Here is a 21684-nt window from a genome sequence, read left to right as displayed (position 1 = left end):
GCATGATGAGAAGGGGAGTATTTCACAGTTGCTCCTGCCTATAGATATCAAATGCCCAAATTGAGAGAATTGGTTTGTTTCATTCTTGATTATTTGAGATCAATGGTGTAGTTGTGATGTTTGCGATTTAAGTTTTTCCATTGCTCTGGTGGCGGATCTGCTTTAATTTCTTCTCTAGTTTCAAACCACATTACGCTTGTATGAAAATAAATCGTCATTTGTGCAAGTAAGGCAAGCAGTGCAAGTTGGTGACATGATTTGTCCGAGTGGACCCATGCAGCAGGTTAGAAACAGCTTGCATGCTGAATCCATCTAATACATGGTTGGAACAACTGCTTGTTGGGTCCTCCTCAATTGAACTCCCCAGTGTAATAGCAATTGAACTCCTCACTGGAATTGCTCATCATACTGCAAACAATTTATTGGTAGTGAAATTTAGATTTAGGATCTCAAACTATCAAACTAGCTAGGATTTATGAAGAGATTGAACAACCTCACAAGGAGAGAGCGAGATAGGATGGTCATAGGATTCATATTGGTTTGCTTGAATCCAAGTAAAATAGCCCCAAATTTGGTTTAGGCTCTAAGTTAACCTATCCAAGTAGCATTACATTTATAGATACCAAAATAACACGTTTCCTACTAAAATAGGGGTTACTCGGGAAACCAAATTAAAAAATGAGCTTAAGCAATGCATTCTCAAACTACCAAATCAGTTTCTCCTCAAGAAGCCAGCACCTTGGTACCACTACTAGTAGAAATTAAAAAGGAAAAACTTTATTTGGATTTTGTCCATATGAATATTTTTCATGCAGAACTCTCATTGTTCAAGTTTCTTTCTTCAATTAAAAATCTTGTAAATCTTTTTCTTTTGATTAAAAGCAATCTACTATCTATTAATATTTAGTGTGACAGAAGGAGAAATTTTTTAGCCCCTCTTTCTAGGCAATGAGCTGGGAGATTTTAGTATTATATTAATGTGTTTAAGATATATTCTTATTTCCTGTATTAAATATATAAATAAATTTTATAATTTTATATAGATGTTTTTCATTTCTTGAAGTGTACTCATTTCTCATATTGTTTCCGCACTAATTTCTCAACCTGAAAACCGTGAGGAGGAGTACCACTTACCATAGCATTATTGTCATTATTTTATAAATTATAATTCGGCAATTATAATTTTTCTTGTCCATATATTAGCTTGGCTTAGTTTTTTCGGATATAGAACACGTTGGCTATTGCGATGACTTATATTGCTTACCATATTTGGCTGACCAGGAACGTCTAAATATTTGGAAAGAGCAGTCCTATATTTAGGTTTGTTATAGAGCGGGCCTGTATAGAGGCAGCGAAGATTATTTATGCAGATCCATCAGATAGGCCTTTGACAGCTCGAGGTATCTAGGTTCTACATCTGCTTTTGTAGCACTAAGGACAGTATTTATCACATGAGAGCCCTCGCTCTTGAGTTTCCCCAAGATTAACTTTGACTGATATATGCTAAATGGTGGCAGAAGGAGTGGTACAGAAATCAGAGGCTTGGACTCTAGAATGGTTACAGCTAGTGGGTGGCAGATCTTTGATATTTTTGTTCCTGAGGCAAAGTTGAGGACAGCTTGGGCCCGTCTGTATCATGCCTAGCGTGTACTACAGGCCAACGCAATCTTGTTCGTGACTCGGCTACGGTGATTGGCTAGATCCAAGGGTGCACCAGTGGCATAGTGGCTGCCATCCACTACTTCACGATATTTGGGCCATAGTGGGGGACGAAACATGTCTACAGAGAGACCAATGGAGCTGCGGATTGGGTGGCCTCGTATATGTGGCAAATCACTTTAGAAAAAATTCTCTGGATTGATGAGAGAGAATTGCCTAGAGCACTTTGAGACTTATTATTTTTTGATTTTTTTTGGATGTATTCGCACTAAAAATTTGTAAGCCATTCCTTGTAGTATAATATATATATATATATATAGCATAGGTTATCAGTGATAGATCAGATTTGAATAATTACACATCGACTTCGAACTTTTATGCCGATTTTAGCTCTCTTTTTTTTAAATCCGAAGAGAAATGAAATAGGTAAGCAGACTTTGTAGATTCCTTTTTTTTTTTTTTTGGTACATCCGCGGTTCACAGATTTTATAGATTCCTTGAAAACCACAAATCATACCGCTTAAAAGATTCCACGACCTCGCGGTGCGGTCACCTCCCGGCCGCCTTTATTAGGGCTGAAACGTTACCCTTCTCAAAAGAAATCCAAAACCGACTTTCGAATTTAACCCATTCCCAGAGAAACCCCAATCCCCAAACAAATCTGTCTAATAGCTTTCACTTTCTAAATTCCGACCATCTAATTCGCTTGTTGGCAAATTCGATGCGACTCCTCTCCCACTTGTAATTGGAGTTCTCCTTATTTGGTTTTCTTCATCTGATTCAATCCACGGTCGCTCTTGGCATTTTTCTTCTTGAAATTTCTATGCATATTCTCGTTGAGCGTTGTCTTCGGCTCTGGTATCTTTAGATTTTTCGTTGTATCGGATGCTGCAGGCTGTGATCGGGATATTTTGCAGAGATTGAGAGGATTTTCATGCACGTAGGCAAGTGGTTTTGTTTTAAAATTCTGCCTCCAATTGTTATTTCGGCACTTGATTTTTGCTAGTTTATGTTGGATATCAGTTTATTACAGACAAAGATTTCGCCTTTGGTTTCTTTTTTTTTTGATTTTCCGTTTCCAATTGTTATTTGGGCACTGGGGTCTTGTTGATATGTGTAAAAAAATCAAACATTCTGTGATTAATCTTTCTTTTTGCTTGTCTTTCCCTATTTTTGATTATGTATTTCGTCTCCATTTTAAGCTAATGTAGGAAGTTATTGATGGAAAGAAAAGGAATTACCTGATTCAATTGTTTGATCAATCTTAATGGTTGGTGCATTTGGGTCCACAACTAGAAATTGCTCATAGTTAATATCCCATTCTTTAGGTCATTTTGTTCAATGAGCACTTGGTTTTTGAATAATTCATTCAAGTTTTTGTTCTAGACTTTGAAGATGAAAGTTAAACATTGCTCAGAACTAAGTTAAAATTAATGTTTGGCTGTTTTTTATTGATTTCTATCCTGTGTGATTTCCTGCAGATGTCTAGCAGTTCTAATAATGGCTATGCCACAGATGTTAAGTTCTTACGAAGAGGATCAGTGTATACAGAGGTAAACCTCAAGACCTCAGACAAGTTATCCATCAAAGTTTTTTGTGGACCATTATGAATAATATTATCAATGTGGCATGAATCGATGGTGGTCTTTCTATGCAAAAGTTCAAAAATGTTATGCTCTGCAGTGATATTTTTTTTCTTAGTCTGCAATATATGAGGAAACATGAATCAGTCAATAAGATACAAAGAAGAGTAAATAAAGGAAGTGTGATAGCTTCATTGATGCATGTTAGCTGTGTACGAGACTAGAGCTCTTCATTGAATCAGTCAATTAGATACAAAGAAGGCTCACAGATTCAGCAGTAGAGCTCTAAAATAGGATTGACTCTCCAAGAATTTGAGATGCTGCTTTCGGACTCAAATAACAGAATGACAAAAATGAAAAACTCTCATTCTCTTCCCTCATAACCGATAGTGGATGGAGTAAAAAGATGAATCATGAAACTCTTGTAAAGTCCTGCACAATACAAAGCTTGTCATAAAGTAGGAAAGCAGAAAGAAGAAGGTGATCCGAATGATTCACCAAACCCACCTAGGTGCTTAGGTATATTTGCACCTCACCTATTGTAACGTGGTCCTATCTTATCAATTTACATTACTTATATGAGCTCAACCTCCAAGGCTCATATAGACTTTTTGATAATTCTCAATCTGTGGTGCTATTGATGGACATTTTTTTTAAGTCAAAACAAACAATTTGGGCAATGTTTTGGTTCTTTTAGTAGGCTGGTTTTAGTGCATATCTGGTAGGTGACAAACTGCAAGAAACCAATTCTGAATGGTTGGAAGAACTTTTACCAATAATTTGTGTGAATTTTGATTGTAAAGTGAACATTGATAATTCAGGAATCTTAGCTCAGCTTTGGCTGTATCAAAAGCTTGGAAATGACATCAGTTTTCTTTAGAATTTATCTAATGTACATTATTGGTTGTAGGATTGTAAAAAGTTTCTGTCAAATAGATTGCTTATTCTTTTATTTTAATATTTTGTTGATTCAGAGATTGGAGACAGTTGCAAATGCAGCATCCGAGGCGTGCCTTAGTGATAGTACACGCATCCAGAAATTGGAAAGAGAGTTGATGAATTGCTGTCAAGAGATAGGTAGCTGTACTAACATTACCTTGCATTTGTAACAAGTCATCAACACATACCCTCATAGAAACTTATCTCTTTCAGGAATTAAATTATGTTAGCATGCAGAAGATCTTACTGTTACCTTTTTAGCTTCAAAATGGGGCCCTCATAGTAAACATACTTCAGCAAAATTTTGAGGATAATTTGTCCTAGAATTTCTTTTTATTGCATTAAATCCCTTCTTTTGTAGCATTAACTGGCTGCCGTACAGAATATTTGCAGGATCAACTAAATCTGCGGGATGTTGAGGCAAATTTTATGGGTGAACATGTACATAGCCTTGAATTGAAGCTTGCAGAAGTTAACAAGCTAAATGAAAGGTTAAGATCGTTAGGCGAGCAACTAGTGCAATCTGATTCTCAACGCCTGATTTTGTTGCGGGAATTAAAATGCAGAGAAGAAAAGTTGAAGAAGTCCGCTTTGCATATAGAGACACTTGATACAGCAATTTTGGATTCACAATGTGAAATTGAGAGTTTAAAACTTGATATAACTGCTTTAGAGCAGAGATGCCTTGAGGCAGAGAGCTTTTGCCAACAAGCTGATCAGGAAAAAGATATGATGAACTCACAATTGGAAGAACTACAATTCCGGTTTCAAGAGGCGCAACAGGTGATTTGCCATTTGGAAAATGAGAATAAAAAACTGCAAGAGAAGATACAGTTGTCCGAGAGAAATACTAAAGAATGTTTTCATAAAGTTGAAGAGCAACTTCAGAAATGGCTGGAACACTGTAACAAAATGGGTATCCATATTCGTTATGAATCTACCCAGGCCTTACTGCTTCATACAAGGAAAGAGCTCCCTTTACCAAAAGAAATGTGGTAAGATTGCAACTGCTTTTACTTATTTTCCGTTTTATATTATTTGTTATTCATTTTCTCATTTTAGCATCAATTTGTTTCATAAAATATCTCTAGCGTGCTATAACTTCCAACTCAACACCTATTTTGTCCGATGATATTTTGGAACCTCATAAATCACCATGAAGATACATGATAAATGTTTTCATTATTTTTCCAAAGCTACTGTATTTCTATTGCTGCATTAGTAAAGTACTGAAGTTGCTTCAGGTAGCTGCCTGGAGCCGGGTACCAACATTTTGATGAGTTAAAAAGTGAGGAGAGTAGAAGAAGATAATATAACAGGTGATAGTAAGTTTATACACTTCAGTGAATAACCGATTGATTATGTGTATCTTGCAAAGAGCTTAGGAAAGCATGTGCCTGTACAGACAAACTACCAATGATTCCGAACTACATTAGCTCTTGGGTGTTGAATGGAGAAAAAGTTGCAGCTTGCACTTGATTCTCCTCTAGTTCCGCCCTGATTTGCACTGACTTCATGATTTTGTGTGTTCTTATATGTCTAGGTGATTGTTTTCCATCTTTCACAGTCGAAATCACTCTCAAGCCCATGCTCTTACACAAAACAGAACAAATTTGTCACTAGTCTCCGTGACATCATTTTCAACATTAAGCTTTGATTGCTGTTAAATGTTTAAGATTTGAAGGGGGATGTTACCAAGAAATTAACTCATGTCATCATCAGAAATGACTACAAGTAACATCCATGGGTATATATTGGTTTGCACTCTGTTTTTTCTTAAGAAAAAAGGTAAAAAGACTGCCTTGAGACATAACCAGTCATTAGGAAACCCAGAGTTGTCACTCACAGTTGGAGAATGGTGTCTCAAACTCATGAATATATTTTCATGACTCGACCTGATGTAGTTGTTTGGTAATTGTGATGTTCTCACATGCATGTGCTTGTTGATTTGCTGATGCATCTTTGGGAGAATCTTATATTTCATTGATAAACATGGTTGGTGTTAATCTTTTATGCTCATGAAGTTCATGAATGCACTAATGCAATAGGTGTCGGATGTGATTCACATTTTCTAAGTCACAGATTTTGTCCTCTTCTATACATATGATGCAACTGTTTCATTTTATTGAAAATCTTAGTAACATACATCTTGTCAAGATTGGATGGGTGTTGGACAGTGATTGCAAAATTCCACCTAATATTTTATAAATGGCTGTCTGGTAGCCTGCACTGCTATATGATATTTGTGCTCATACTTAATTATAACTCGCTTTTCTACATGCTTCACTTTTATCTCATTGTGGTTCTGACATCTATTTGTTTTCATTTCCTATTATATATACTTTTATCTCATAAATATGTGTTACAGTTTCCTTATCAAGAAATGCATGTTGACATTGACCCTTGTTTTCTGTCCTTAAACTCCTAGTAGTAATAATCAATGCTATTTCTGAAGCACTTGTGAGGAATTTTTAGGCCGATTCCTTTCAAAATCTGTTGCTGTAGCATCTTCTGATGAACATGTAAAGGATGAGATAGAGAAGATGGCAAATCAGATCCGTGAATCTGAACTACTAGTAAAGCAGCTCAAGGTCTGATAGTGGATCATAGTTTTGCTGATATCTGAAATCACAGTTCATTTTCAAATGTACTTTATCTTGCCATGCTAGGAAGAGCTTAGAGAAGAAAAGCGAAAGGCAAAGGAAGAAGCAGAAGACCTTACTCAAGCAATGGCTGAACTAAGGTACCAAATAATGGGCATGCTTGAAGAAGAATGCAAACGTCGAGCTTGCATTGAACAAGCATCTATTCAGCGGATTAAGGATTTAGAGGCACAGGTATGTGATACGATGCTACAAATCTGGCTGATTGACTTGAAAGTTGGTCCGGTTGCTGCTGTCTGTTTTTTAATTCTGAATCTGGACTAGCGTAAAAAATGGTCAAGTTGATTAATTGACTAGGAAACTTATGAAAACATCAATGTCTAAATAGATGACATGTGGCCATTTGATATAGACTATTTCTGGAATCCTTGTGATAAGCTACGTATCTCTAAAATGTCATAATTTCTTCTGTTATGGGTGTACCAGGTACAGGAGCAGAAGAAATCTACTGTGGCCCTTAGGTATTTTCAGGAAGTACAGGAACAAGCTGAAAGGCAATCCATGGAGGTTAGGAAATTAAAGAATGCATTGGAGGTATATATATTCAGTTACTCTCGTGCATATTATTTCTCCTTAAAACAGAATTTACCAACTACTGTGTTACCATAACCTTTTTAAGTCTATCTATAGATATGTACGAATGACATTATCTTGTAAGATAAATGAAATGTTTGCTCCAATAACCATTTTATTGGGTCAGAAACTCAGAATAAAAACATGAAAGCAACTGCTTGTCGATGTTATCACTGCTTGCCAGTAAATCATTAAAACAAGTCTGATCGGATAGTTAATGTAGTATAAAGTTTCACATGCGTAAGTACTGATTCAGTATGTTTTGAAAAGAGATAACTTTGTCATTTATTTCTATACCTTTTGATCAAAGTTTAATTCCTGGTTGTTTAGACATTACACAGTAAGTTACATCTTCACCTAGGTTTATTTCTATTGTCTGAACTGAATGCCGAAACTTCTAGAGTAGGAATCCACACCCTGTGCTTCTACCTGCTTGCCATTATCTTATAATTTGGTTCTTATCGACTGCCACCGAAGTCACTCTTGTTTTGGTAGCAGCTTTGCATAATTGTAGTTAAAGAGCTTCAGCTGCATTTTTTATATACTGGAACATGCCATGCGGTGCATCATTCCTTCACCATTATGTGATCATTTGTCAGTATACCCTTGTTAATTACTTATATCCCAATCTGTACCTCCCTGTTGGATGGTTCACTATCTTCTTTGCACCGTTTAATCCTTTTACAGAAAACATGTTATGATCTGCCTTAATGTTTCGGTTTGTGTCTGCGTCTAAGAGAGGAAAGGATGGATGAGGGGATCTTTTCAGGGCTTAAAAGCTTGTGCATGTTTGTGTTCGTGAATTGTATTTGACATGGACCATGTATGTACACACTTCACTTCATCGTGGTGTCCTGTTATAAGGGTACATGGTCTAAATGTATACATCTGGCCTATATCCAATATGATCATGTATCGGATATGGGCCATGCATGTGTACAGTTCACATCCATGTGGTATCCTGATATGACGGTATGGTCCCCCATTTAAATGCATATATCTGGCTTGTGAATTTACTGGGCATCTACTCCATCACTTAAGTCACATGACAAAATTCTTGATGCCGCATTGGTAGGTGAAAAACATAACTAGGAGCAAAGAAGGAAAAACTACAAATTAGCTTGCCGGAGGCCCAAGTTTTCTTTCAATTTAATAGATGGACAAACTGCTTTTGCAAGCCCCACTTTTAGAGGAGGTCCTTCCCTGTTAGCTTATGTAGTATGGTTAGTACAAGTACTATGGATGTAGAAAAGATCCTTTTCACCTTCTCCCATGAAATCCGTACAGAAAGGCAACTAAACCACTTAATGCATAATGTACTGACTTTAGGACTTCCTTGCATGGAATTCCTGTCATTTTAATTGATTCTCTGAGAGCAATTGCAAACCATTCTAAAGTGTTCAGTTCCAATAAAAGTTGTTTGTTTTGAAATTTTACTTTAGTTTTAAAAGAAGTGCAGCAGAGAATCTGAACTCTGACGAAAAAGGGAAGTCAAAATAAACGTGCACTTTCAAGAATATGTTTACGTGTCTTCTTTATCTGAGCTATTATTTTGCAGAGAGTGCACATGATTCAGGGCTAGTGATGCTTGTATTCTTTGTTGAACAGGTAAATTATATATGGACATGTTGAGTGAAATAGTGAATTGCTCTGTTGTGATGAGTGGTGTTGATTGCTTTAATCTTTATGAGGATGCCTTGGTCATGTCAGCCATATACGGTAAACTTTACTATAAAAATGATTGAGGCATAATCACTAACTTTTAAATCAAACTATCCTGAGTTATGCCAACCCATGAATGAATATTATAGCTTTCTTGTTTAGTGGAATGTAGGGCTGCATACTATCCGAGCTGCACATAGGCAGCTCAAGGGCTTGGCGAAAGCTTATTCAGGCTTGGCTGAGTTAGTAAATGAGCCACGCACAAACACTTCTTTAGAGCTTTATTTGTAAACAAGATGAGCCTGAACATGAGCTGGATTACAAAACCGTGGGGAAACTTGGCTCGGTTCAACAAAAGCTCATTTCAGAGCTTATGCATGCCGAACTCGAACAACTGAAGCAATGCTTGGCTTGAGCTTGAGTCGAGCTCGAGCAACCAGGTTTATACTGAGTCTAGCTCGAGCAACCCAGAGTCTCGCTTGAGCAGCCAGGTACTTGGCCTGGCTCAGCTTGTTTGCACCGTTAGTCAAATGGTTGTTGAATCATTTGATATTCCTTATTTTGATTCAGGCTGCAATAAATTTTTGTCTTCAAAACACTAAGTCGCATGGCCAATATAGCTAATTAAACAAATATTCCTAATATTGCAAGATTTTATTTCTTATGATATTCCAGTAAATAAACTTCTGTGATAGCTTTCTACATCAGAAACCAGAATGCATAAGAAAATTGCAAGGCAGCATCTGGATGGAAATGAGTACAAAATATTTCCTTTCTATTATTAGGAGAGCCTTTATTGTTCTTGAAATATTGCTGTTGAGTTATTAGATTGGTGTTCTTAATGCAGCACAAATTGGATTTTTTTTCTTTTCTGATGATCAAACATTTCATTTCCCAATGCTACAAATCCTCAGTTAGTTGAATGCTGATAGTTTTCTGTTTTTGTGTACTCAAACTCAGCGGTTGCACCGGTGCACAGACCTGGGGAATGCTTCCGAAAATGAATGCTGCATCTGTAATTATTGCACAATTTCACTAGACTCATCAGACTACCAGATTGAAGCGCCTGTAGATGCTGAAGCCAAACACCTCCAGTACAGCTTCGATAGAGTGGTTTCTAGATGAAGCTTCTGGGGCTGAAGAGGGGCAAGATAAAAGAATGGGAGCAAGGATAGTTTATCCTAAACCAGCATGTTACAGTATTTTTGTCATGGAAGGACTCATCGCAGTATTGGTAGTTCTAGCTCTGTATAAAAAACCTGCATTTGAGGAGCATGATATGATTTTACCAACAAAAACATGGTATGATAATCAGCAAGGCTGTTGGTAAATGATGGAAAATTATCTTTTTATGCCTGCACGTACGTATGCTGCTGTAAGATGACATTTCAATTAAAAGGTAATCAGCATTTAACAGACTGAAGTGTGAGATTTTATATGGATTAATTTGTGTTGGGATCAATGGTGTAAATTTACTCTTCTTCACTAAGCATTCTTTCTGTTGAACGGAAAATTTCTTGCAAGAATGGAGTATCAGTTATGACTTAATATGTCTATGCTTCCAATATAAGAATTCAAAGACAGGCAGTTGTATGTTCAAATGCTAGGGAACTTCAAAGGATGCAAAAAAACTTCGCCTTCACTGGCTTGCATGTATTGATGGAGGAATTTTAAACAGCACATGATGGGGTTGGAAGTTGATTGGATACATCAATCAACTGCCCAATGTAAAATACAATTATTTTTTTTTCTTTTCGAAATGCTGGTTTTGTTAGTTAACTAAAGAATTGGCCCTTTTATGGGCATTGTTTGTGGACATGCATTTAATGCAAGAGGATTGTTAGTTTATATTTGTTTATTTATTTGTTTTTTAAGAAAATCTTACTTCCAATGCTATAGAAAGTAACATATATAAAGAAATAAATAACTGTTATTATTATTATTATTATTATTGAGATGATTCTTTCAAGATCACTGAAATTTTCTACTTTCTATGATCATGGATGTCCTCAACTTGCATCCATCATAACCAACAAATTCTGAGATCCAGACTTGTTCAGGGCAGGGAATGTGCATCAGAAAGCATATTCAAATCTCAAAACCCACCAAGTATTGCTGACAGGTGAAAACACTGAACTGCAGGCCTATGACCATACCCTAGCTCATTGATGCATCCTACTTAGTGCCACATCATCATCCACCCTAGCAGCCTTGTCTGAGTGGGTGCAAACCAAGGAGGGTGCAATGAACAGTACTTGACCACAACAAAGTTTAAAATATATATTATTGGCGAAGAAAGCTTAAACAGCAACTAAAACCCCTCTGAATGCTGACCTTCGATGTGTAAAATTGAAATGCTGCCTCTTGATTCAGGCCTCTTAATTTCTCACAAAAACATACAAATCTCGTCAATCCACACCATGGAGCTCATTTCTCTCGGGAGAGAGATCAAGTCTAAGAGCGTGCATTGGATTGCTATATCTAGTCTAAGAGTTGGGTGTAGACCATCATTTTATAATACAATGGGCTGAACAAAAAGCTGCTTGGGAGGGGCTAGGTTACGTTGTCCTTGTATTACTGATATAGTTCAGAATAGATCAAAGAAACTGAATACTGAGCACAAATCTTCTTTTATTGGCAGATGTTCAGAGTTATTTCTAGTACCATCTCATGTATGCGAGACGGGTGCTGCAGGCCAGTTCGGTTATCTTGGCGGACGATTCAGCCACGGTGATTAGGTGGATTCAGAGAGGTCCGAGGGATGTGAGTAGGGACCACCCTTTGCTCCGAAATATCCGAATAATGACGAGGGATGGGGTGGTCTTTCAGGCCAAACATGTATTTAGAGAGGCTAATAGGGCTGCCGATTGAGTGGCTGCGTATGCGGCTAACTACTCATGGTATACCTTGTGGTTAGGAGAGGAGTTGCCTCGGGCACTTTCATGAGCTTGTGTTTTATGATTTTATTAGGTGTATTCGTACACACATTGTATGATGAACTCCTCCCCAAAAAAATATTTTCTTATATGTACAGAAAAGCCAACAGTGCAGCTGATTTGATAGCATTATTTGTAATTGATTTGACTGCTTGTGACAAAGTTTTACCCCAACATTTTATGAAGGAGCCGTTTAAAAATAAAATAAAATAAAATGAAATGAAATGAAGGAAATGCTATAAAAATCTAGGAAAGACGACCTCAAATAGACACCCGCTATAAATGGTTAAGCAGGCAGCTCTTTTTCTTCCGGAATAGAAGGAATCGAACGGGACAAATGGAGAGCCAAACGGTTGAAGTCCCCTCGTCTCTCTCAGCGGGGAGAACGCGAAGAAGAGGAGGCTCCCTTCCCCTCGTCTCGTCGCCTGTGAGTCTCTCAAAGACGGAGTTTTGATGGAAGAAATGTGCTCAATTTTTTGTAGAAAGATCGCATTTTTGTTTCCTTATCATCTTTTATTCGCAGCTCGTTTTGACGGGATTTTCCGTGGGAGGAGAGCCCAATCCTCGACCTTCTTTGATCATTACTTGAAAGCACGCTAAATTCGGTCCTTAGGTATATCACCATTACAAGTGTCATCTTCTTCCTTCATGGAGTTCGAGTATTGGCTTGCAATGTTATTGTTCTTTTCTGTTATTTATGGAGTTAGCGTGGAGGAGGAGGAGGAGGAGGGGAAGAAGGAAAGTGAAGCTATTTTCTCTTCTGTTAAACATTGGCGTCATTGGAATGATAAGCATTTGGTGTTTTTTTTGACCCCGAACTGATGTTCCCTTCAAGATTTGATCTTTTTGCTTATAAGTTATTGAAATTAGAGTTCCTTGTGCCGACCGTAATCTTTTTTGTTATAGGTTTTACGTTCTTTGCCCTTTTCTCTCGAGATTCTCTCTTAATTGTGTTTTTAATTATACTATTTTACTACCAAGAAAAATGTGTTTTTCCTCCAGTTTATATCATCCCACAACTTATTCTTTTGTTGGGATCAGTATACATGGCGGATTTCTATCTTGATATGGTTCTGTTTTTTGATTATTTGGTTTGATTGTGATTGCTTTCTCTTGATTTAAACTTTGGTTCTCTGGAGAAAAAAAGCCTTCTAGTTATGCATGTTTAATTTTTTCCGCACCTGTCTTTGCTATGGCCACTTCCTATTTGGATAGGATCTGTCAGGGTTCATGCCACAATCTGGTCCTCTTGGTCTCTTTTGTTGAACAATACTATCTTAAAGTATCCAAAATTCTATAGGAATTCTTTTACATGCTTGCTGCAAATGATTTGTTACTTGGTTATTGACTGTCGCATGCAGACTGAGAGAAGGCCATTATCCATGCTAGTGCATAAATCCTTCTTTTGAAATATCTACTGTCATCGTTTTTGGCTATATATCTTCCTGGTTTTCCGTCCGTCTTTTACTGGTGTCAGCTTCTTCATATTCTGATTTCTTCAAGTTATTATTACTGATATTATTGCTTTCTGAAAAAAAAAGAAACAAGTTCTTTTTCGGCCTTTAGTCACAGCATGACTACCATTATTTCTCAGTGTAATTATTAAAGAACTTCAGCTATCCATTTCTGAAAATACCCTTTGTTTCATTACATTTTTGTGCAATTTTCTTTGTTCGTCATGGCCTTCTTTATTGGTTCTCATCTAAATTATTGAATAAGTTAAAATCTAAGCAACACCCCCCACCCCTCCTTTCTCTCTTTCTGGCTGAAAGGAATCAATATACAAACTATTATAGTTTGATATTAAAATGACAACAATCTTTACTATTAATTTTTAAGCAGTCCCTAGTTTTATTTTTAATATTTCCAATCTAATTTCGACCTATTATGCTTCAAGTTACCAGTTTTTGTTTTCTTTCAGTATTTCTGTAATATCCATCTGTTCAATAGTCATTTTACAAATCTTCAGTTTGATATTTTTATCAGCTTGGAATCATGTGCTCGGGTTTTTTTCCTTTCTATTACCAATCTATATCTGTTTTCCCGTGCATTTAATTTTATAGATTTCGCCAGCTGTTCCTTGAATCATCTACTTCATTAGGTAACTGAGTTGCTCGAATTTTATTTACGTCTTCATTTTTGTCATATTTTTATCATGGTGAAGTTGCTACATTTTCAATCTCGATAATATCAGTTGTTGCTGCATTTTTGTTATTCTGTTGTTCTTTATCTGTTTTCCACCAGTGTTAAAACTGTAAATTTGCCAATCCCACAGCATAAAATGCTTTTCTATTTGTTTTTAGATACAGATATTGGAATTCTGTGTTGACTGAAGCTTTGCTGTCTTGCTACTTTTTTGTTTATTTCCTTCTCAACTTCTTTTAATCTGTTCTGTCATTGCCACTGAATTGTCTAAAGCAGGATTAGCAAAGATGCCAATATCAAGGATTTCTAAACAACATTCAGCTGACCCTGGTTTCTCAAAGTCCAATTTTTTTGACTCAGATTCTGATTCTGAAACAAATTCAAAGCCTGCAAGAACTTCCTCAGTCCCAGTTAAAACAAATCTTAAAAGCTGTCCCGGTTATGATTCTTCTGCTGCAAAGAACAGGTACAAGAATGGCTTTCATGATTCAGGAGGGTTAGTAAACCAGTCAGTGCAAGAACTAGAAAACTATGCTGTATGTAAGGCTGAGGAGACTACACAGAAAGTAAATGACTGCATGAAGATCGCTGAAGTAATTAGAGAAGATGCTTCCAGAACTCTTGAAACCTTGCATCAGCAGGGGGAGCAGATTGCACGGACTCATCAAACTGCTGCTAACATTGATCAAGGCCTTAGCAAGGTACACTCCCTTTTTTGTCTTCACTATTCTCTGCTAATGACTATGATATCATTTAATGACCAAAAAAATAATATTGTTTGAAGATGGGGTTTTGCAAGAAATACACACACTTGCATAGTAGGTATGTACATGCATATTCGCACATACATATCTAAGCACCTACATATACCTACATAGACATGTACCCATTTCTACGTACATACCAGACCTATATATGCTTGTACATGCACATCTATACTATATACAAAAGTATGAATAAATTTCTGTCCTGGGGCGTTTACAACCTTTTAATCTTCTTAAATCAATCTTAACCTTTTATCTTCTTTCATCATTCTTAGCCATTTAAACCTAACCACCAGCCGTGCTCCTGATTTGATTCGTATTGAGAAATCCTGGTATACATCATTCCAAATATTGCTGAGCAACTTCGAATGCTTCTTGGTCTGGTTTCACACAGACTTTTTTCTTGAAACAGTACTTAGCCGTCTTGTAGCAACCCAACCTTATACAATTTTTTGTTGCAATCCCATGCAAGCCGGTTTGATATCAATAAGAAGCTATCGTGCCCACAAGTGCTGGCTGGCCTTTTTTAGGAAAAAGAGTGGATCTCCAACTTACTTGGCCTTTAAATCTAAAATAAATCACGGTAGCTGTCCAACTAAGCTTGTTTCTTGAGCTTAAGAAACCAGTTTCTAATCACATCTTTGTGCTCATAAGAATGATCTCAACAGCAGCCCATTTCATGTTATCGTCCACCAGATCTTATTAAGAACTCTTCTAATTCAATAATCCAGTTGAGGTTAAGTCTCCTAATTGGATCATTCCATGGTTCTCCAACACAAAATGAGTGTACCAAGAGGATGCAAGAAAGTTTGATCTTGGTCTTGTGGGTTTCATGCCATTAGAAGATTAATCCCATTTTGTGGTGTGACAACTTTGTAGTATTATTTTTGTACAACATTACTTAATATTTTTAAATCTATTTTAAAATAATTTCTCTAATGAATATTTCAGTTAATTTCTATTTTTCCAAAAAAACTTCTATGTTCAATTTCTTGTTAATTTTTGCTTTTTTCGACATGTGTTTGCATGTACTATTTTACTAGAATGTATATTTATATGGGCATAGAGAGAAAAGAGAGTCCAGACCTTTAAAAAGAAAAAAAGAAATGAACAAATGACAAGCCAAATATTTCAGGAATGCTGGAACTTTCAAAACAATTATCTAATAGTCAAATTTGGTAATTGAGGATTTTTTTTTTCAAAATGCAGCACTGTCAACATATGCCGAAAAAGAAGAAAAACAAAAAACAGAGAATCTCACAGAATAAGGCTTCACACATTAGCCCCCTCTTCCCTCAGTCCAGGATAATGAAATAACAATACCAGAAGCTTTAGAACATTATGCATCACCAAAATCATGTATAGCAGCATATAATATGATTCTGCAAAAACATTGTAAATCTTAATTTGATTTTTCAGCAATCAGTCCTCCAGATGAGATTCAGTACAACTGTTTACATTCTATTTCACAAACTCACAATCCACCAAAATGCTTCAGTTTACCAATTTACTTAACTTCTATATTTCATTAAAATTTTCTAAAAGGAACTAGTTAAGTAGGTGTCAGATCTGCTAACAATTTATACTACCCAAACCTCGAAATCAATGTATGCAGTGAAGGGTTGCTCCAAAAAGAAAGGGAATACAGTGAAGGATTTCAAACATTAGTTGGTTTTCATTAATGGATTACTAGAATCAAAGTCACATTTATAAGACTGTATGTAAGTAAAAAAGTAACTTCTTTATCTGGCATTTGCATGATCACTCCAAACTACAAATTATTGACATTGAAATAATTCTAAAGGAATCTAAGGAATATTACACTAGAGAAGGGACAAAAGTCCCGCCCATGGACTAGAAGATTACCACTGTTCATTTTTGTAGCTTAAACTCCTGTGACATATTATCAGTCATGATGTTTGAAATTTTCCTTACTCATTCATTTTCTACATATTGGAAGCAAGTTATTGGTCATGATGTTGGAGATATTTAGATTTACGAATATTCTTTTCAGAGTGAGAAGCTTTTGGGCAGTCTTGGGGGCATTTTCTCTAAGCCTTGGAAGCCAAAGAAAACTCGCCAGATTAAGGGGCCTGTTCCTGGAGTTACAAGAGGTAAACAAAGATTTCATAAACATTGGCTTATATTTGCCAGATTTGTTCCATTAATTTTTTCTACCTGTCCACAGATGATTCATTCAAGAAAAAGGGAAACAAGGAACAAAGAGAAAAATTAGGATTATCTTCAAGTCCTGGGGCACGGCCACGAAGTTATTCTGAACCCTCAACTGCAATGGAGAAAGTCCAAGTTTGTGTTGTTAGTCAGAGGAAGAATGTGAATAAATTATTTCTTTGATCATCATTTAACATATATAATTATCTTATAGGTTGAGAAGCAAAAGCAGGATGACTCCCTTTCAGATTTAAGTGATGTGCTGGGCCAGCTAAAGGATATGGCTCTTGGTATGGGTACAGAGCTTGAGATGTAAGTACATTTATTTTTGTCTTTAAACTTAGAAAGAAACTCCTTTCAGTGAGCTCCCCTAGCTGGTCAACAGGCTTAAGCCAGGAATCTCAAGGAGGGGGGGGGGGTGGGGACTTGACATTAGGTCTCAGAATCTTACGTAATTTACTGCTGAAGCCAGTTTCTGAGTTGATTTTGACGGGTTAAGACTTGTTTGTTCCTATCTTTAAAATCTAGAAGTGGATGTTGATGCAGTCTTGTTTTATATGAGAGGATTAGTTAAATGCTGGCCTTGAGTTAGATGACTCTTTTTGTATGAACAGATCAATCTTGAGCATCAGCAAATACATAGTGATAAGACATGATTTCAATATGCTGATATAATAAATTTTAAAAATAGGATTTGATACGGCTTACAGTAATTACACCTATGTAAAAAACCATCTATAGCATATACTAGTTATCATAATTTCTTGGTCTCTATATTCATTCATTAATGTTGATGTTACAAATTTTAATCATCCATCATTAAAAGATCAACATTTGACACACACACAGAGAGAGAGAGAGAGGGACAGAGTGAAAATATGGCTGTTTAGTCTGCAAAAATCCCAGCATGTAGTTTATTGATCATTATAAGCGTAAGAAAGTTTATGATTAGGATGATCTGGTTTGCAAAAATTAAAAGGACACCAGATTTTCTTTTCTTCTTTCATAGGGGTTTTCCAAGATCAGTTAGATTTTTACACTCCAGTGGAGGTATTTTCCTTCAAAAGTACCCAACATACTAAATCCTAATAATATCAAAGTATCGAGTTTTGAGCAAAATGATTGGTCGAGGATGTTTTTTGAACATTAGCATAATTTAATCAATGATATCTATGGCATGCCTTGTGGGAATGTTGAGACCTAGGTGAAATTATGTTCGTTGTTATCAACTTCACAAACCAAAAAGTGGGGTCTTGTGGAGCATTGTTTCGTTGCTTCCTATTTACCTTTAGCACAATATTTTTGTTGCTTTTTGCATTTTTGTCAGATTTTCTTTCATCTCGTGTTCCTCCCCTTTTCCCATTGATATTTATAAATCTTGCTACCCAATAGATGAAAGGATGATCATTTGCGAAAAGATTGGCCAATCTGCTACTCTGCATGTGCAATTTTTTTTTCAATTTTCAAGTTCTTTATTCCTTTTGCTAAATCACATCTCTTTGTTGCTTTACAGGCAAAACAAGGCTCTTGATGGATTGCATGATGATGTGGAAGAGCTGAATCACAGAATTAAAGGAGCCAACCAACAAACTCGCAGGTTGCTCGGGAAATAGGTCGCAAAATTTATAGTGGAGATGTCATAAGAATAGAAGACACTGATTTTCAGCAACTTTTATTGACCACAGCTCTGTTATTTCTTCCTGTATTACCATAGTCCCATTAATTACCCTGTCGATGATTGACAGTAAGTTGTATATGTTCACATTATAGTTCTTGTTTATCCTCAAGTGTATGTTTTGTGGTCCTTCCAATGCAATGTTGATTTTTCCTTCATAAGCTGTATATTCTTGCATTACAGCTCTCCTTGTCAAGTGCATATCTTTTGGTGCTTCCATGGCAATGTTGATTCTTTATTCACAAATTTCACCCATCCATGGCAAACAAACAAAACATCTAGCACCAAGTGCGACGAAATGGATTGAATAATGCTTGGATCAATTGGTGCACATCACTGTTTTGCCAATAAAATGTGGCAGTATAGGTGGTGGTAGTGTGAAATAAAATGTGTTACTGGATGTTGCACGTCTAAACCTTTTTCGACATTGAAGTGCTTATGTTTTGGCATGATGACCAGATTTAACCTTGTAGCAGAAAGTGTCATAACTCGGAGAGAGCATAAATTTAGTTTTTGAATCCAACTGATGCATAGCATGTTTTATGATTAGATTTTTGAACTAATTGGGGCATACACAAGGTGTATGACATCGTTGCTTTAATGAGACTTGCTATAAAAAAAAAAATAACTAATGAGATTAACATCAATAATCTCAAATAACTAGATTTATTCTCTTGATAGTAATAAAAAAAGGTTTTATTCAAACTAGTTCACAGGGAGTTGGTCCCTTTCTCAAATCCAACCAGTCCTGGAAGCCCCTGTTTGTTGTGTCCTTTAAAAAGGTTTTGTTCAAACTATTTCACTCTTTGGAGATGTTCACTTCTTGCTGCGTTGCTTATTTTGCAGGAATTACTGTGATTATTGTAATGCTAACCTTGTCGTGTGGATTTGCTGAATGATTGCCTTTGACATTTTCATCTCCAAGATCTGGATTTGGTTGCATTTATTTCATTTGTTCTTGAGATTATCATTAAGGTCAACCATCAAGTAATTTAGCAGCAAGACATTATGTCTCTATGCATGGTTTGTTTTTTTTTTTTTTTTTTTTTTTTTTGCTTAGAACGGATGCTTCATACAGTGCGTGTGTGAATACACCCAATAAAATCAAAATACAGTAACTCACGGAGTGCCGATGGCAACTCCCCCTCCCCTGACCAAAGAGCATAACCAGAATGGTGGGCCACGTAGGCAGCAACCCAATCCGCGGCCCCGTTGGCCTCCCTAAATACATGCTCGGCCTGGATGGCCATCCCATCTCTCATCATCGCCACAATATCGCGAATCAAGGGGTGGTCTGTGTCCCCGCCCTCAACCCCCTCTGAATCTACTGGATGACAGTGGCCGAATCACCCTCTAGGATAATCGAGCTGGCTCGCAGGACAACCCGCGCATGACGAAGGCCTGCCCAGGCTGCACGCAGCTCTGCTCCGGGGACCGATGTATCAAACAAGTGGCAGCCACCAGCAGCTACTGCCCTAGCGTCCGGGTCCCGTATGACAAAGCCTGCACCGCCACGAGTGCCGCCATCCAAAACCGACCCATCGAAGTTGACCTTGAGGAAGCTCGGGGTGGGGGCTCCCAGGTGAAAAACACCATCCGAGGAGCTGCCGAGGCAAAGAAGGAGCCCAGATGTCCCAAGCTGTCAAAGGTCTGTCCATAGGTAGGGTGGCTCTGATCTCTGTGGCCTGTGCCCGAGCAAGCTCTGCTACAAACCTCGGTGACAACCTACGCTCGCCAAAAGTGCGAGCGTTCCTGGCCAACCAAATCTGGTATACTGTACAGCTCGCTCTGATACCCTCATCGCGGGTTTGAGAACTGGCTAACCACTGTCGTACCACTCCGAGAAACTGTAATCGCGCACTCCGCGCCCCCTGCTGGAACCCAGTCCACTGCCATGTCGCCCTCGCCCATGTACACTGGAAGAGCACATGGTCCACTGACTCCTCAGCTCCACATGTCTCACACTCTGCCGAGACCCCCCGCCACGCCTGCTCAACTCGGCTTTCGTCGGAAGGCGGTCCCAACATATCTTCCATAGGAAGAGGGCTACCCTCGGGTGAAGACCCGACCTCCAAGTCCAGGTGCAGTCCGGCCCCGGCTCGTGCCCCGCCGAGAGGATGCGGGAAAGATCACCTAATCTGACACTGGCCCGGCTCGAGGTGCCCCAGACCCTGATGTCCGGCCCCCCCACATTCTGGTAACGGGAGGGACCGAATCCTCGCAGCTAGGTGAGCCCCAAACAACAACCTGAGTCTGGCCTCATCCCACTCTGCCCCTCCAGGGCCTAGTAGATCACACACCCGTAGCCCCTCCACAGCCTCAGTGTGAACCATAGTCGGCCAGCAACTCAGGGGAAGGGAGTCCACCCATGAGTCACCAGTCACATCGATACTCCGGCCGTCTCCAATCAAACATCTGGTATGCGCCAAGATAGATGGCATGTATCTCCTGATCTCGCGCCACATGAAGGAGACCCCGTCGCCCCCCTCCGCCCACTGCCACTGAAACCCCCCGACCATATCTGGCTGCCATCACCTGGCTCCAGAGGCCATGAGGCTCAAGCAGGAACCGAGCCGCGTGCCGGGCAAGGAGCGCCTCGCGTCTCACTGTGAGGGACTGCACCCCCAAACCGCCCTCGCCGATAGGAAGGCACACATGCTCCCATGCCACCAGGTGCACTCCGTGACCGCCACCGTATGACCCCCACAAGAAGCTCCGAAGAAGTCGCTCGATCCTCAACAGAATCGTCTTCGGAACCACTGTGTTGGCCATAAGATACACCGGTATGGATCCCAGCACCGCTCTAACCAATGTCACTCTCCCCATCATAGATAAGGAAGACGCCCTCCATCCCTCCAACCTACTCTGGACTCGCTGCATCAAGCCGGAGCACTCCGCCACCCGTAGCCTCCG

At 38.3% G+C, this 21684-nt stretch overlaps 2 protein-coding genes across 3 annotated transcripts; both read left to right on the top strand.

The window, feature by feature from the left end:
- Positions 1 to 2247: 2247 nt before the first annotated feature.
- LOC103709254 (hyaluronan mediated motility receptor) lies at positions 2248 to 10927 on the top strand. Its single transcript, XM_008794516.4, has 8 exons — positions 2248 to 2603; positions 3141 to 3212; positions 4217 to 4319; positions 4564 to 5176; positions 6637 to 6772; positions 6851 to 7018; positions 7271 to 7378; positions 10040 to 10927. The coding sequence occupies exons 2-8, from the start codon at positions 3141 to 3143 to the stop codon at positions 10202 to 10204; spliced, it is 1365 nt and encodes a 454-aa protein (XP_008792738.2). The 5' UTR covers positions 2248 to 2603; the 3' UTR covers positions 10205 to 10927.
- Positions 10928 to 12305: 1378 nt separating this feature from the next.
- On the top strand, positions 12306 to 18938 carry LOC103709255 (SNAP25 homologous protein SNAP33). 2 transcript variants are annotated; one of them, XM_008794518.4, is made up of 7 exons: positions 12306 to 12442; positions 12539 to 12628; positions 14437 to 14861; positions 16939 to 17038; positions 17113 to 17231; positions 17311 to 17408; positions 18610 to 18938. In XM_008794518.4, exons 3-7 carry the CDS (start codon positions 14448 to 14450, stop codon positions 18707 to 18709), a joined length of 831 nt encoding a protein of 276 aa, XP_008792740.2. In that variant the 5' UTR covers positions 12306 to 12442; positions 12539 to 12628; positions 14437 to 14447; the 3' UTR covers positions 18710 to 18938. The 2 variants fall into 2 exon arrangements, with proteins under 2 accessions (XP_008792740.2, XP_026661287.2); XM_026805486.2 differs by having other exon boundaries at positions 14434 to 14861.
- Positions 18939 to 21684: the final 2746 nt, after the last annotated feature.

The sequence above is a fragment of the Phoenix dactylifera genome, chromosome 6 (genome assembly GCF_009389715.1).
Source record: "Phoenix dactylifera cultivar Barhee BC4 chromosome 6, palm_55x_up_171113_PBpolish2nd_filt_p, whole genome shotgun sequence".
Taxonomy (NCBI): Eukaryota; Viridiplantae; Streptophyta; class Magnoliopsida; order Arecales; family Arecaceae; genus Phoenix; species Phoenix dactylifera.
Note: the sequence above shows the minus strand (reverse complement) of the source record. Positions and strands in the feature narration are given on the sequence as shown.

Excerpts from the sequence above, each read along its gene's own strand:
- LOC103709254 (XM_008794516.4), top strand. The coding sequence starts at position 3,141 with ATGTCTAGCAGTTCTAATAATGGCTATGCCACAGATGTTAAGTTCTTA. Across the intron at positions 4,320-4,563 it reads GAATTGCTGTCAAGAGATAG|AATATTTGCAGGATCAACTA; the intron begins GTAGCTGTACTA and ends GCTGCCGTACAG. Across the intron at positions 5,177-6,636 it reads CCTTTACCAAAAGAAATGTG|CACTTGTGAGGAATTTTTAG; the intron begins GTAAGATTGCAA and ends CTATTTCTGAAG.
- LOC103709255 (XM_008794518.4), top strand. The coding sequence starts at position 14,448 with ATGCCAATATCAAGGATTTCTAAACAACATTCAGCTGACCCTGGTTTC. Across the intron at positions 14,862-16,938 it reads TTGATCAAGGCCTTAGCAAG|AGTGAGAAGCTTTTGGGCAG; the intron begins GTACACTCCCTT and ends TATTCTTTTCAG. Across the intron at positions 17,039-17,112 it reads TGTTCCTGGAGTTACAAGAG|ATGATTCATTCAAGAAAAAG; the intron begins GTAAACAAAGAT and ends ACCTGTCCACAG.